A 15,937-nucleotide genomic window follows, 5' to 3' on the forward strand; every position below is an offset into this window, starting at 1 on the left:
TTCTAACCTCCCAAAAACTGTAAATGGCTGTCACCTCAATAATAACAATAGTGCTTGTGGTTCTCTTGCTCCAAAAATAGACGGGTATGACTTTCAAAATGATCCATGGGCCTGTACCATCCATCTATCCATTTCCTGAAGCGCTTTATCCAATACACAGGTTTGCAGCTGAAGCTAGGTAGCTGAAGCTTCAAATGGCAAGCAGCAGGTGCAAGGCTGGATACACCCTGAAACAGCACACATATACACAGACAAAACAGGGCCACTTTTTTACAGACATCACTTATCCTACCAGTATGTCTTTGGAATCTGGGAGGAAACCCCCCAAAACAGGAGGAGAACATAGAAACACCAAGCAGATAGCACCCCAGGTCTAGAACTGAACTCAGGACCTGAGCGCTATGAGGCTGCAATGCTAAACACTGCACCATCATGCCACCTCAGGCATACAACATTCTTATCTTTTATACGATTATTATTATTATTATTATTATTATTATTATTATTATTATTATTATTATACCTGCCACAACTGCACATTCATTGCATTCCTTCTGGGGTGTGGTGACGTTTCTTGTTGGTTGATGATAATGTACTTCTGTCTGATCCTAGAGTCCATCTTCAATGACCAATTTATTAAGTCAGTATTGCGTATAACACTGAAATGTATGGGAAGATTAGCTGGTAAATGTTTTGGCTTTGTCTGGCTAACATTTCACAGGGCTTACCCTGATGAGGTGTTAGCAAAATTGATCCCATTAATTTTATTTACCCACATAATAAATAGAGTGATGATTATATTGTGTGTCTTACTTTTTAAATCAAGTACCGAAGCAAATTAGTTTACTGATTGCTGAGTGTGACCAATTATTCTTAGTAATAATAATAATACAGATCGCATTTGATGAACTGAATCTTACTTTGTCACACTGAGAGAGCCTGATTTTTATTTTTACATAAAATCCATAATATCACAGCTGCTTTGATTTACTTCATTTGCACAGGACAATCCTTAATCTTGCAATTTAAAACAGTCAGAATCAGATTGTCAGGGCACTTCTCTGCGTATGTTTGGGGAAGAAACACTTCGCAGTTCTCATAATGTCCAAAACAACTTAAGTTGTTTTGATGGTTAGGTGCTTACCTTCTAAATAGGAATTTAATACGTCTCTACACTGTAGAAGGGAAGGAAACAGATTTTGGCATTTGTATGGAGACTTTTTGACAAAGAGACTGGGCTATAACCTATCTTTAGTTTTCATAACCTTCACATTTTTTCAGGAGGCTCAATGTCTGTGGGAAAACCGTGAGTTATTTTGCAATAACCTAGTTATTGCTTCCTTGCCGAGTGAGAGTGCTTCTGTTGCAGAGGAGTTCCAGCAGGACTTTACTTGCCTGTGTTTATGAGTCAACAAGAGCAGCAAACCTTTTACAGTCAAGTTGAGAAATAACTGCTACGGCGCTGTTCCCATACGGACACGCATGAGATGATGATTCAGTCACTGACAGCTGCATTTTTTCCCTTAGCACTGTTGCTCTATTTTAGCATGGTAAGAATGCTAAATGATTTCTGTGGAATAAAAGATAAGATAAGAAGAAATGAAAAGAAAGGTGTGGCTTTACTACAGAGTTAAATAAAATCCAGCCTACCTACATTCGTTCAGTGCCAGTTGTTGACGCTGCATTTGTGCACATAATGTTTAGCACAGCTCAAAAGATTTACAAAACAGGGCTTTCTAAATAGTACACTGGCATCCAGTTGAATTAAACAGTGTTGTGAAATGAAACATGAATTTTGCTGTCTAAAAAGTGGAGCCATTCCTTTTTTTCAGTTTGTTTAGTGAATAGTTTATAAGGAAAATTTTCCTACTACTCCATGGAGAGATATTTTTAGATATATATTTTCTGTATTTGTGGTGAGGATAGTGAAATAAGAATATACTTGTAGAAAAGGTGCATGAAAAAGGCAATGAAAACTATTGGGGCTACATGGGTGTCATCACCTTAACTGTAGGAATTAATGACAGTGATGACTAAATTATTTCTGTACTTCTACTAAGTTAATTTAAATTGTGGACAATGGAGACTGCGGCCATACAATATTAATAAAGACACATAATTATAATAATAATAATAATAATTGCTTACACTTATATAGCGCTTTTCTGGACACTCCACTCAAAGCGCTTTACAGGTAATGGGGACTCCCCTCCACCACCACCAATGTGTAGCATCCACCTGGATGATGCGACGGCAGCCATAGTGCGCCAGAACGCTCACCACACATCAGCTATCAGTGGGGAGGAGAGCAGAGTAATGTAGCCAATTCATAGAGGGGGATTATTAGGAGGCCATGATTAGTAAGGGCCAATTGGAAATTTGGCCAGGACACCGGGGTTACACCCCTACTCTTTTCGAGAAGCGCCCTGGGATTTTTAATGACCACAGAGAGTCAGGACCTCGGTTTTACGTCTCATCCGAAGGACGGCGCCAGTTTACAGTATAGTGTCCCCGTCACTATACTGGGGCATTAGGACCCACATGGACCGCAGGGTGAGCGCCCCCCGCTGGCCCCACTAACACCTCTTCCAGCAGCAACCTTAGTTTTTCCCAGGAGGTCTCCCATCCAGGTACTGACCAGGCTCATAGATTAATAATGAATCACAGTTTGACAGACCAGCTGGGATGCCTGAGTAAGAATATAGCATAAGAAAAATATAGAATATAGTACAGAATCTAGTGTTTGTCCTGTGAGTGCAGTATATGGTGTTTATCCCCTATCTTCTTCAGCTTGGGTTGAAAGTACAGTATTAAGCAGTTTTGTTTCCGTGGAAAGAAAATCAAAACCACATCACCATCGTCTATCTGATACCAGGGGTTGTCTAGCTGTCAGGCTAAATAACATGTGGAAAACATTTATGACCTAGTTTTATTTCCTAATTTAACGCATATTTGAACTAAACATAGAACAGAGTTGCTTCATTCCTATATCATCTTCCTCAATCTTTCAGTTTTAAGATTTGTATAAAGGTGTTTTAAAGGCTAATGCAATATCAGACAAAGTGAGCTGGACTGAGCTGAGTGGATTTTAATGTTTTTTTACCCTTTAAGTCTGCATTATTAGAAAAAAAAGCTGAGCTTCCCTCATTTATTGTTGTAAAGGATGGAGAAAACTGTTCCATAATTGTAGACTAAAATAATAGCATCACACATGTTTTTATGGCTGCAATGGACACGTATCCTGTCCAGGCTGTATCCTGCCTTGCACCCCCTGGTTCCTGGGATAGGGTCTGGTGTCCCCATGACCCTGAGTTGAATGAAGCTGTTTATATGCCAGCAGCCATATCACCCTGCAACTCAGCAAGCTTAGCAGGTGTGAGCCTGGTCAGTACCTGGATGGGAGACCTCCTGGGAAAAACTAAGGTTGCTGCTGGAAGAGGTGTTAGTGGGGCCAGCAGGGGGTGCTCACCATGTGGTCTGTGTGGGTCGGGGGACAGTATACTGTAAAATGGTGCCGTTCTTCGGCTGAGACGTAAAACCAAGGTCCTGACTCTTTGTGGTCATTAGAAATCCCAGGGTGTTTCTCAAAAAGAGTAGGGGTGTAACCCCGGCATCCTGGTCAAATTTCCCTTGGCCTTTACCAAGCATGGCCTCCTAATAATCCCCATCTATGAATTGACGTCATCACTCTGTTTTCCTCCCCACTGATAGCTGTATGTTGTGAGCGTACTTTGCTCACTATGGCTGCCGTCGCATCATCCAGGTGGATGCTGCACATTGATGGTGGTGGAGGGGAGTCCCCATTACCTGTAAAGCGGAGTGTGGAGTGTCCAGAGTGTAAGAAATTATTATTATATTTTATGGGACACATGACATTATTGACATACCTAGTAGAACTTCATATACTCTGTTCATTTTAAATTTAATTTTCAGTTTCATATGCTGTTCTTCATAATCATACACATATATATTTAGATTGTTAATATTACCTTTCAAAAAATAGTCCAGTGAAAAACTTATTGAAAAATGTGGCGGGGGAAGAAACCATTTCTAAGTACAAATAAAATTGAAAGAAAAAATTGCACAGTGCTTAGCATTGCTGTATTTCAGCAATTGCTGGGGCCCTGGGCTCAGTTCTGGACCTGGGGAGCTGTCTGCATGAGTTTGCATATAATCTCTCCATGTTTTCCTTTAGATGGTCTGGTTTCCTCCCACAGTCTTAAAACCTACTGGTAGGTTCATTGCGTTTCTGAGAAAAGTTGCCCTTGAGGTACCCCGCTTCTCTCTGGTATAGGCTCCAGCCCCCCCGCCCCCTGACCCTGTATTGGATGACATGGTTTGAAAATGGATGAATAGAACTAGCAATCACACAGGCTACATTGGCCAGATGGCTTCCTCTCATTTGTACCCTTTCTTATGTCTTAAAGTAAAGTAACAGAAATAATATGGGACATATGATCTTTTTGTTTTCGTGTTTTATTTTTCACTGGCTGGACTGAAAAGGCTTTGTTTCAGACTTGTGGTGGGATCCCGTGGGATCCAGATGTCATGTGCTCAGTGTCAGTGCTGTAATGAGATTGGTCTTGCGTCTCTGAACTGTGCTAACGAGGCTTATTGTGTGGATCTGTGTGGAAAATAAGAAGAGAGAGAGAAACAATGTGACTACCACAGGGACAGAGTAAAGGCTAGAGTTTTGAGACCTTTTCCAGCTGCTTTTGGAGCCTTTGAGAAGTCCAGTGTTGTAGGGAGAATGCGTTGCCATCATGTGACGAGAGGAAATCGCTATTCCAGACTGGAAACTTGAACAGATGTTGATGTAGTCAATCAGTCTAAACACCAGGATTTCAAAGCTCTCCTGTAATTATCATCTTTTGAACTCTTGTTGCATGCTGTATATTCTTGAGTGTTTCCGATCTCTTCAAATTATCTTTTTATCTTTAAAAGTGTTAGTAGTAACAAAGGTTCCATTGATAAATCCTTGCGTGTAAAAGTGGCGACTTCAATCTGAGTATTGGCTAATGATAGTAGTGATAAACAACTCGGCTTTGAATGAAAAATCTTTTCCATTAATCTTGAATCAAATTGTGTTTAATTTCTAACAAAGGGTGTCTGCAACATATAATATGAACATTTATGTCTTAACATATAGCTATTGAGAGTTGAGTCCATAATACTCCTCTTGCTGATTTTAGGTATACATTTAACTGTGGTGCAAATATTGGGGGGATTAGGTAATGTTCATGTCTGTTGGAAAACCTTAAAATAAAGCCTGGTTGAGGCTTTTTTTAATTTTGAAGTGTTTTTTTTTATTTTCAGCTTGTACATGCTGAAGATTTTTAGTATTTTAATATATTTAATATTAAATATTCTGACAGCAGAAAACATAATTTAGGCAACAGAACACTAGAAGGTTCCTAGCTTGGAAAACTTATTTTGCAATAAAATAAAAAGAAATAATTAAAACAAATGTTTTTTCAGTGTCATTGCCAAAAGTTGATTTTTGGGCTAAGGCTAAATTCTGGCTGATCATATATACAAAACAGCAACATAGATATTTTTCTGTGCTGTCAAACATTTTATGTCAGTAAATTCACTTTCTCTTTGTTGTCTAGACGCTCAAGAGTTAAAGCAATTGTTTGAAAGAAATTGTGTCAGTGAACTAATGGAAACAACCCTATCCTCCTTAAGAGATTGTTGGTGAACACCGGAAAGCAGTAGCAGTCAATGGCTGAGAGAGGCAGCTTTATAAACCTGGCTCTGTTCCTGTTGTTTTCAAGCGGTGACCTCTTGAGGAAAGGCAGGCTGGAAGTATCTGTTTAACAAATCAAGGCTGTTTCATTTGTCTCATATTTACCCCCAGTTTAAGGTAGTGGTTTTCTGGAACATTATGTTGTATGTTAAATATTTATACTGAATTGCAAATAATGACACTATACTTAAAAAAAATGCTTCAAGAATTGAAATATCTGCCAGTGGATTCGTTGGTCAATTATTATGACAGTATTTTTTCATGTACAGTATTATAAAGTACATTGAGATTATTTTCAATGTGCTATATAGAGTATTTTGTATTCATTGTGGGTGAAGAAATGTATTGTTTTTGAATAATTCAATAGGACTTTACTGTTTTCATACCTTCTTACTTGGAAAACATGAGTAGCCAATTTAGGGTGAAATTCCCTCATTTTATTTATGTTTTTCATGAGGGCAGAAGTGTTTCAATTGAAAATATTGAGTGTGTACTGTAAGTGACATATGTACTATAGTGTTGAAGCATTGAGGACTACTATGACCACCACTGTGGACCAGCAGGGGTCAGTATTCTCTTTTTCCACATTGTGGGGGCTGTCATTCAAAGCAGCTCAAATAATTTGGGTTTTGGAAGGCCAGTAGCAGAAGCTTTGTGCATCACTACTATGCTTACACAGCTCCCGGCACTCGTGAGGGTTTTCCTCAGTGGTCATTTCAAAGTGTGGTAGCATTACTTCCTCCACCAAGTACAGATCAGTGAATTGGCTGTTGTTTACAGCAAATTCATGTAAATAACCAAACTGGGAGCTAGCGAGGTTGAGCAAAACAATCAGGAGAATGTGTAGTGCTTATTCCAAAGCAGGCTATTTCACTGTTTCAAATGGCTCAGTCTCTTATTAATCTTATTTTATTAATAGTCATTTAGTTTATGCCTTAAAACTAGCACCTTAAACATCCATCACCATCAAAGCCCATTTATCCCATTTAGGGTCACAGTGACCCGGAGCCTATTCTGGGAAGCACAGGGAACAAGGCACCAATCACAGGCAAACACAGACACACAAACATGCACACACTCACACAATGGCCAATTTTACAGAAGCTACCAATATGTCTTTGGACTATGGGAAATAACCAGAGCACTAGGAGGAAACCCATTCAAATACAAGGCAAACACACAAACTCCATGTGGATAGCACCCCAGATCTAGAATTGAACCCTGGGCCCCAGCACTGCGAGGTTGCATTGCTAACCACTGCACCACTGTGCTGCCCTAATCTAAATTTATCTGAAATAAAATGAATATGCAGCAAAATAATAACTATTGTATTTTTCAATAGCTATAAAATTGTATTAACATTAAGCAGATCGCTATCTCAAGATGAGTTCTTGAAAGACAACTGAGGCAAATAAGGGTCAAGGTTATTGCACACTACTTGGTTTATCTGTCTGGAAAAAATAATTTCCTTTAATAAAAATATTTCCTGTTAAAATAAAGGTGGTTCCCATTTCCTGTTGCTTTAGGCCTTGATTTTCAGATGCCCTTACTACACCTCATTTCAACAAAACACAATACAAAGACAATAGGTGCAATAACTGTTTCATACCTGGAACATATTTACATAAACAACTGTGCAAAAGAGGTAGACTTGCTGCCTTTATGCAAAAACAACTTCATGGTGATCTGCTACTGAAATTTCAGTCATTTAGTTTTAAATAGTTAATCAGGATAGATCTGTATTTTGTAGGAAAGGTAGTCTTTTTAACTAAATGTGTGGAGAGGAATAAACTCAAATGTCTGCTGTTCATCATTTATATATCAATAATATCTGATTAATAAATGTGATGGATTATCTATTAGAAAACCTACTTTTGGAGACTCATATAGTTTAACCTGAGGTGTTGTAAGCTAAAGACTGCTTAGTGACAAGGTTTATTTACATCCAAAATAAGCAGTCTTTTTTAATAGTACTAGACACTAGTGAAGGCTTTGAGTAAATTGTTGATGTTTTAATCACCTAATTATTATCTAATTAGACATGTACACACTGTATGTAGAAAGTATCACATGAAATGAAATGTGGGTGAATGTAAATGGAACAAACAGTAAAAGAACACCTGAGTTGAGTGTTAGCAACAGAAATATATTTTGCTTTTTCCCAAAGTGTGAGTATTCAGGTCTATTCCATCTGGCGCCCATTGTTTGCCAGGATAGACTCTGGCTTCCAACATATCTCTGCACTGGAAAAAACAGGTGGACAATGGAGGGTCGGGTAAAAGTAAATTAAAAGGATTAAAAGCATTTTGGACAAGAAAATAAGTGGTTATCATTTGTGTAAAAATCTATGAATGGTATTTTTATTGTGTTTTATGTACAGTATATGAAATTTTAAGATATGAACACATAATTCTCAGTCAATAATAGTTTAGTTTAGCATGGCTTTGTTGTATAAGTTAGAACCTTTTGGTATGGAATATTAAATTACCCTTGTAAATGACAGACTAAGCGATTCTCATCCCTGGTCCCAGAGAGCCACATTTTGTGGTATGAATTTAGTAGTAGTTAATTGTTTGTTTGAGTCAATTATAGAGTTAATTGGTTTGATTTTCAGCATGTTAGTCATAGAGGATTGTAAATTATCCATTAAATTGTTTGGCTGCGACTATCCACAGTTACAGAAGATGCAGCACAATCCAAATATTGAGAATAAGAGACATGAAAAGCACGAGGAAATCTTAAAATCAAGTTATTGCTTTAGCCATAATTTCAGCCCGACCGTCTTCACAGGCAGTGACTGCTGTTGGTAAGCATTGTTCAAAGACTTTTGCAGTTTTTCATTTTATCCATCTTTACATTGAAACTGCTTCACTTCAAATACATTTACCACCACAATGGTACCACCACAATGGTATCTGCTATGATTGACATGGTCATTTCATGACTTGGCACATTTAGAGTTTTATTGAGTCTATCCAGATTTTTATTTTTTGGGCCTCTTCTAACTGCTTGTCCAATCTACAGTAAAGTGTGTGGATTAGATTTAAAGTAAAGTCACTGAACTGCTTTGCCTTCTCTCTCTCTCTCTCCAGGTCTCTTCCTTATTCTAGGCCTGATGCTGTACCCAGCTGGCTGGGGGTCCGACAAGGTGCTGAACTACTGCGGGACAGAGGCCTCCCCCTACAAGGTGGGACAATGCTCCCTGGGCTGGGCCTTTTACACAGCCATAGGGGGCACCGTGCTGACCTTCATCTGCGCAGTGTTCTCCGCTCAGGCCGAAATCGCCACCTCCAGTGACAAAGTGCAGGAGGAGATTGAAGAAGGCAAGAACCTCATCTGCTTGCTGTAAAACCCCTGGAGGAAACTGGCCTTCTTCCTACCGCTGTTGAGAATGCAGGCCTTGGTGGCCTCCTTTCTCTATAAAAGGGATCAAGACATTGTTTACCACTAGGACTAACATCCTAACTTTTTGTTTGTCTTTTTCTTTGTTGTCCTTTTGTTTGCATCCTGTGTCATGCTTCTGCATTATTTTTTTAACACCATCCAAAACGGTGGTGTTCAGTTTATGGTGCCAATGTAAGCTATCATGACATGGAATGAATTGTAAATAATTGTATATAATGTACAGATCTTATTACTTTAAAGACTTTTGGTTTATTTTACATCTGATTGTTTTCGGTCCCTACAAACCAGCTTATCTGTGCAAATTAAACAAAAAACGGTGAATGCCTTTCTTTCCAGAACATTTGCCTTGCTGAAATCGTGGTATAAGGAAACCACTACTAAAACTATAAGCCTCATTATATCCAAAGTGCCCATCATTCAGCTACACTGTGTTTAACGTTCCCTGCAATGTTACAGAAGGAAAATAAGAAAAAGATGTTTCTTTATTCTGTGATGGGAATATGCCTTTGATGCCTTGCAGTGGTTCCAGTTTATAAGTTGTGAAAGAATCTGTAAGTTACTAAATATTTGCGTTTTCCAGTGTGCAAGAAACTGCCTTTTGACCCCAAAGCCATGAATGCTAGATCTGAGAAATGAGCTGTGGTATAAATGGACAATTTCCCTTCATGCCATTCCTTGGCCTGCAGTTTGCTCACGCTTGTAGTTTTATTAATATAAAAAGGCTTTGCTCGCATTCCAAATCATGTGAAAATGTACTGTTTTGGGGAGAACTATATGTCTAAGGCATAAAGGACAATAGGGGGCAGTAGTGCCAATTACTACTTTGCAGTGCCTCTGTCCTCATATTGTTAAAGGATTGAATATCTTTTCCACATGTCATTGCTGCCAAATTATAAAGAAACAAAGAAAATCTTTTGTGCCTATTATAAACCCCCCCAGTTGTTGGACACCTTCTCACCGGCTGCAGAAGTTGTTCCAGTGGAGTTTCCGTGAAGAGATGGTGCCAGGCTCAAGCTCCCCTTACACAGAACTGATTTTCCATCGTTAACCACAGGCAGCGACCAGAGATTCTAGTGCCTTCAGTTTCGAGAAGATCACTTGCCAAGAACAATCATGTTTTCCCAGAGAAAACACCTCTTTGCTGTAGCATTGTCTCGCGTCCATCAGGCCAAGCTCCTGTGTTATCAATGAGTGGTTTATCAGTCTGTATGTAACACTTTTTTCCTGCTTTGCATAAGCTAAAATTATGGAATGCGGGGGTGGGAGTATCATGGGCTGTGCTCAGTGTCTAGGCTGACTTTTGTCAGGGGAAAGGGAGATTGGTGAAATATATCATGGCCATGTCTGCTTTTAATGTTTTGGTGAAAAAAAAAAAACAGCTCTCAGCATTTTTTTCATGTCAATGTGGGAAAACAATTATATAAAACTTGCTCTCTGTGCACCATGTCCTGGGGGCAATATTATAGAGGCATGCAAGCCAGCGAGTTTCCATTCTATAGCAACAGCAGACTTGTGAATCTGTCTTATTTTTCAGGTTGCTCACAATTTCTGCCAGATCAGACTGTCCGTCTTACTTTATACGAGTGAGCAAACTTCACGTAGCTCACTTCACCTTTCAAAAGCAATCAGTCACATCCAGAGTGTGAGCCAGAGCACTGCCAAATTGCTTGTATGGCTTGCTGTACCAGGACTTAGTAGATCTGGCCCATACTGTCTGTACTTGTTCCAGAAAACCAAGCAATTAGTTCCAGACAAATGAAACTGTTCTGTTTAGGTTACAGTTTTTTTGGCGTTTTTTTTTTCTCTCACTTAATGTATTTGGATAAAGTAAGTTGTTTGCACTTTAGTTTACTGGACAAGAATAGCCCAGTTTTTTACATATTGTCAACACTCTTTGACATAAACTGTTGAGCCATTGTAGGGACCTGCTTTGCATAGCAGTTTGATCCATTCCAGGTTTTGCAAGCTGTAGGCCCTTGTACATATTGTACTGATTAAGAAGCAAAAAACAATGTATTTTTAAAATATTTTAACTCCACAACTATGCAATTTTAATATAAAGTAACAGGGATACAGTATTCAGGATCCAATACTGGCTGGAGTTTAGAAGCACCATGACAACCTGGAAAGGCTCAAACAGCTATGCACTGTGAGTGCTACATCCAACTTTGCATTGCATGGGAAAGCTTCTGTGAAATGAATTTGTGATGTTTTTAAATATTATTTATTACAAGCAAAAAGTCCAAGCTTTTAGAGATTCGTTTTTGTGACTTTTGGTAAATAAGTTCCGCATTTCCTACCAAACTACCATTTTGGCCCTTCCATCTGACGTATTACTGACTGTTTTAGAATGGATGAGCTAGGAGATGTTCTGCATACTATACTGAACAGTATTTAAACCATGGCAAATGCTCTAGGCAAGAAAATAAACACTTCAACGTGCCTCACAACTTCAAGCACGATGTCTATGAGACAGGCACAGCTTTAACACTAAAAACACCTGGTGTTCTTCTTTCTGGGTTCTCTCTCCTATTTGCTGAGGGGTGACTGTGATTAAACTAGAATAAAAGAATGGAGGGATCCTGAAAGTAGTAGAGAAGTGACTTACTTTGACGTTGAGGTCAATTGGTTCTGACTCCTGCCTTAGAGAGGCCAAAACAGACAGGGGAAGAAACAGGCACAGGGAGTAAAAAATAGACAGGGAAAAGACCAGCCAAATGACCACATCAACGAAGTGCCTCAGTCCATCAGTGCAGTCCGCCTCTTTCTTGTAAAAGTATTTCTATTTTTTGTTTTTCTGTTCCGAGTAACACTTGTAATGAAAATCATTGATCTGACCTGTGGTGGCAAACTGTTTCAGACTCTTCATTCGGAATTGTGCCAAAGCAACAACAACAAACTGTGAATATGGAGTACAAAATCTATTACCAAAACCGCCCCCTGCAGGGGCAATGCTGACTTACTGTCTGGAAGAACTTGAAATCATGTACTTTAAATACTTTTAGAAACAATATTTGGTATTCATTAAAAAGAAGAAATGGTTAGTAGTTCATTTTGGCTCATTCACCAGTTGTGCCACAACACAAAGGTCCTTCTTTTAGCTTGCTCAAATGTTAGGGTCATTTGTGTCTCAAAGCAATACAAAATCTAGCTTAATTGTAGGATGCTATAATTCTGAGTTCTGTTAGTCTTAAGCCCACTAAAATTAAATGGCAAGTAATGCCAACGTATATGTGGGTGAAGTATTCTGCTTTTTAGTTTGTTTGGAAATAGCTGCAGTAACCAGTAGCTTTGATCTTCGACGGAAGATCTAGAATTAAAAATATTTAGGCTCTGTATGAGAACTACCAAATGAAATATATGCATTTCTTTACAGATATGTGTATTAAGCAGATCACTTTTAGAAAAGAAATTCAAATGACTCATGAAGGTGTGTATCATAATGTTAAAGACAGTCCTTATTATTCTGAATGCACGTGCTTCCTTTCAATGTCTTGCTGTGATGAGGCCCTAGTGAACCTGTGTTGTAATGCAAAGCTTTTTCAGAAGCGCATTAGTTCAAATCAGGCTTTCCAATGTGTTCATTGTCTGTGGTTGAATGTTTTTGTTCGATTTTGTGTAATGCAAGGTGCCATAATCTTTGTTGTAATGTAACAGTTTTAATAATATGTGTATGATCAGAGATATGTGCAATATCCTATCTTAGTGCTTTCAGTTAAAGTGTGAGGAAGAAGGTCCTCGTGGAAGTTGTTTTGTTTTGATACCAAGGGTTAAAATGGAAGATGTCTGGGCAAGAGGCGTGTTACAAATTGAAACCTTATTTGGTTTCAGGAAAAAACAACGTGCTAGGCCACACCAGCAAAGGTCCAGGAAATGACATCATTTAAACTCATTATGGGTTTGAGGTCCCTGCCTTTCTTGTATTACAAATCATAGTAGTCCCTTTAAACCAAGCATTCTACTGGGTAGGTTTTTCTCTGCCTGTTCCTGATACAGTATATAGATATAGTACATTCATTCGTAGGTCAGTCTGTTTTTTTGTTATATTAACAAAAGTTAACAAAAGGAATGTGTTGAAGATTTCAAGGGCAGAAGAGAGGTTTCATTTGAAAATTTCTCACAATTAAGCAGTTAAAGAAACACATACTTGCTGCATCCTGGGTTAAAAGAAGTTTGGCTTGACCTTGGCAACAAAAGCAGTTTTCACTGAGCCAAGACCAAGAGCCACTTGATACACTTGAAAAAAGAAAAGACCGAAACAAGAGCAGACAGGCTTTTTTTTGAAGGGTTAAGGTAATGGTGATAAATAAGCATTCCAGCAATGCCAGCTGCCTTTCAACTCTAGTTAGAAAACTGTTCCTTGTTTTACAGTGTGTAGCTGAGCTCCAGACATTGTCAGTCATGCCATTCAGTGCCCTACAATACCGTGTTCACTCCAGGATAGTTTAATGCTCCTTGCAGTGGATCTTAAAGGTGATTTACAAAGATTAACTTGATGTTTTAACTAGCAGAGGACACCCAAACTAACAGGTCTTTTTTCCACTCAACCCCCTCCATAGAATAAACTGCTGATTCAGAAGACTGGGAACAGTTGTAAGTTATTGACCATTTAAGCAAATAATTTGTTTAGTTATGGAAACTCGAAGTTTAATACATATTCAAATGTATGTATCAGCTTGACTTAAAAATTGCTCATTTATCAAATTATATGTTTAAGTGATCTCAGATTATTCTGTCTTTAGAAATTGATTATTTGATACTTATAATTGGATGATTGGTGGCCCTGGATGTGCAGTCTTTTACATTCCCTGGTTAACCAATTTTGCTTTCAGCAAAAATCTGCATCTCCTTGCTGCTCTCTTTATATATTATCCCTTCCTTTTCCATTATGTCCTTTATCTCCAGGAAGATGGTCAGAGCTAAAAACAAAGACTTACTCAAGCAGGCTTCTGTTATATGTTCTGTTTCTGTACAATGCTGACACTACTCAAATATTGATTTACTAATCAGTTGATCTGAAATCTTTTTTTTCTAGGAAGTTTTTTTTTGGTTATTGGAAATAACCATTCTTTGTGTTCAATTGAATAATATTTCAGTTGTCAGCTTTTTTTTGTCAAGGGAATTCGGCAGCAATGTACAGATGCATGCAACATTTCCATAATGCTAAAAATGACTTCCGCTCATTTGAAAGAAATAAATATGGTCTTGTTTTAAAAAATGTGGTCTTCACATCATTTTGTTTTCAATTCAAATGAAGTAACATGTTGAGAATTATGGTTAGTGTACTGCTAGGATGGGTTAAAGGCTCATGCTTTTATTTAGGCTAGAACTGACAATTGGTGAGGATGAAGATTTTCTACATCTGAAATCAACATTTTTCTGGCCCTTTAGAGTAAAAAGGTCTTTAACTTTAAGCAGGCCCCTCTGGTCTGTCTGGGAAGGATAATGTGCTCGAGTAATGTTTCATCAGCTGGCAAATTTTACTAATTTGTACTCTGTGTGGTGAATAACTTCAGCTCAATCGTTTCTTTTAGTCATAACTACAGCACATTCATTAAATGTCTCTAACTGGGTGAGTCCACTGTTTTTTATTCTGAAGCCACATTTTGACCACAGTAATAGGACCATATTACTCAAATTTAATGTATCCATCCTTTTTATTTTTCAGTATCTGTCCATTAAGCTTTTCATATTCTCAACTGTTTTAGAAGAATAGCATTTTGGGATCTATTAAGTGGTGAAAGTACTAGAGTTTTTTTAACATTACGATTAAGCTCTGTGTGACTCTTTGATCGTATTATTAGATAACTTAAATCTCCTCAACATCAGATGTAGCACTCAGTGGCAATTGGCATTGTTACGTGGTAACAACAGAGAAAAGAAAAAGCATAATGGAACTTGCAGTGAACACGAAGTAACAATAACATTTGCATTTTCAATCTTTATGACAACAGACCATTTATTTTAACCATAGTGGAAAATCTCTGGCAAGAAATCTTCATAGTAATTATTAGGAAATGTATTTGGTGGTTGAAACTAGATATTGAGAACTTCAAGTATTTAAATGTGAAATGTGCTGATAACTAAAACTGTCAAATATAAATATCTTTCTTTCAGGCAAAGACCACAGTATAAATATGATGCAGTTCGCAAAGATCCACATATTTTTCTTGTGCAAGTTCTTACATAAAATGTTAGATACTGAAGGGAGGTAGATTAACGAAAAAAATGAATGTGGAAACATTTAGGGTATAATGGTGGCACTGCTTCCTCAGAACTGAGGGGTCCTGGGTTTGATTTTGGAGTGGGGTGCCTCTGTGTGGAGTTAACATGTTCTCCCTGTATGCTCTGGCTTTCTCCCATAATGGTACTTGACATCACTACATGTCACTGTGTGCTTGTATGCGTGCCCTGCAATGTGTACATCCTGTTGAGAATCTTGTCCTGTTTTCTGCTCAGTGCTTGTTAATGAAAAGGCTCTGGGTTGCTGCAGCCCTTGCCAGGGGTTATAACCCCTTTCTGATGATAGATTAACAGATGTAGATCTTGAGCTAGGTGTTAAAAAAAGATAAGGGCAGTTAAAGCTAAAATTCGTTCAACTGAAAACCCCCCAAGAATCCTACTGCTGCTTAAATAAGTCTTCCAATATGTTTCCGAATAGCTGTTATGCTGACAAAACATTCCACTGTGGAAAGACAATGAGACAGCCACACGAACAAACGTACAATTCTCAGAATAAAAGGCTTTTTTGATTCAATCGGTGTGCTGCTTTCCAAGACTGAG

The 15,937-nt window shown here is 38.3% G+C and overlaps 1 protein-coding gene across 6 annotated transcripts in view; it reads left to right on the forward strand.

Moving 5' to 3' along the window:
• Positions 1-14,372, forward strand: part of lhfpl2a (LHFPL tetraspan subfamily member 2a) — a 93,775-nt gene extending 79,403 nt beyond the window's left edge. For all 6 annotated transcript variants that reach the window (XM_088629609.1, XM_088629605.1, XM_088629606.1 and 3 more), the window contains one exon: positions 8,842-14,372. In XM_088629609.1, coding sequence (XP_088485735.1) covers positions 8,842-9,098 — 257 coding nt within the window. In that variant the 3' untranslated portion in view covers positions 9,099-14,372. The remainder of the gene's footprint in view (positions 1-8,841) is intronic.
• The last annotated feature ends 1,565 nt before the right edge of the window (positions 14,373-15,937 follow it).

The sequence above is a fragment of the Lepisosteus platostomus genome, chromosome 4 (genome assembly GCF_059453375.1).
Source record: "Lepisosteus platostomus isolate fLepPlt1 chromosome 4, fLepPlt1.hap1, whole genome shotgun sequence".
Classification (NCBI taxonomy): domain Eukaryota; kingdom Metazoa; phylum Chordata; class Actinopteri; order Semionotiformes; family Lepisosteidae; genus Lepisosteus; species Lepisosteus platostomus.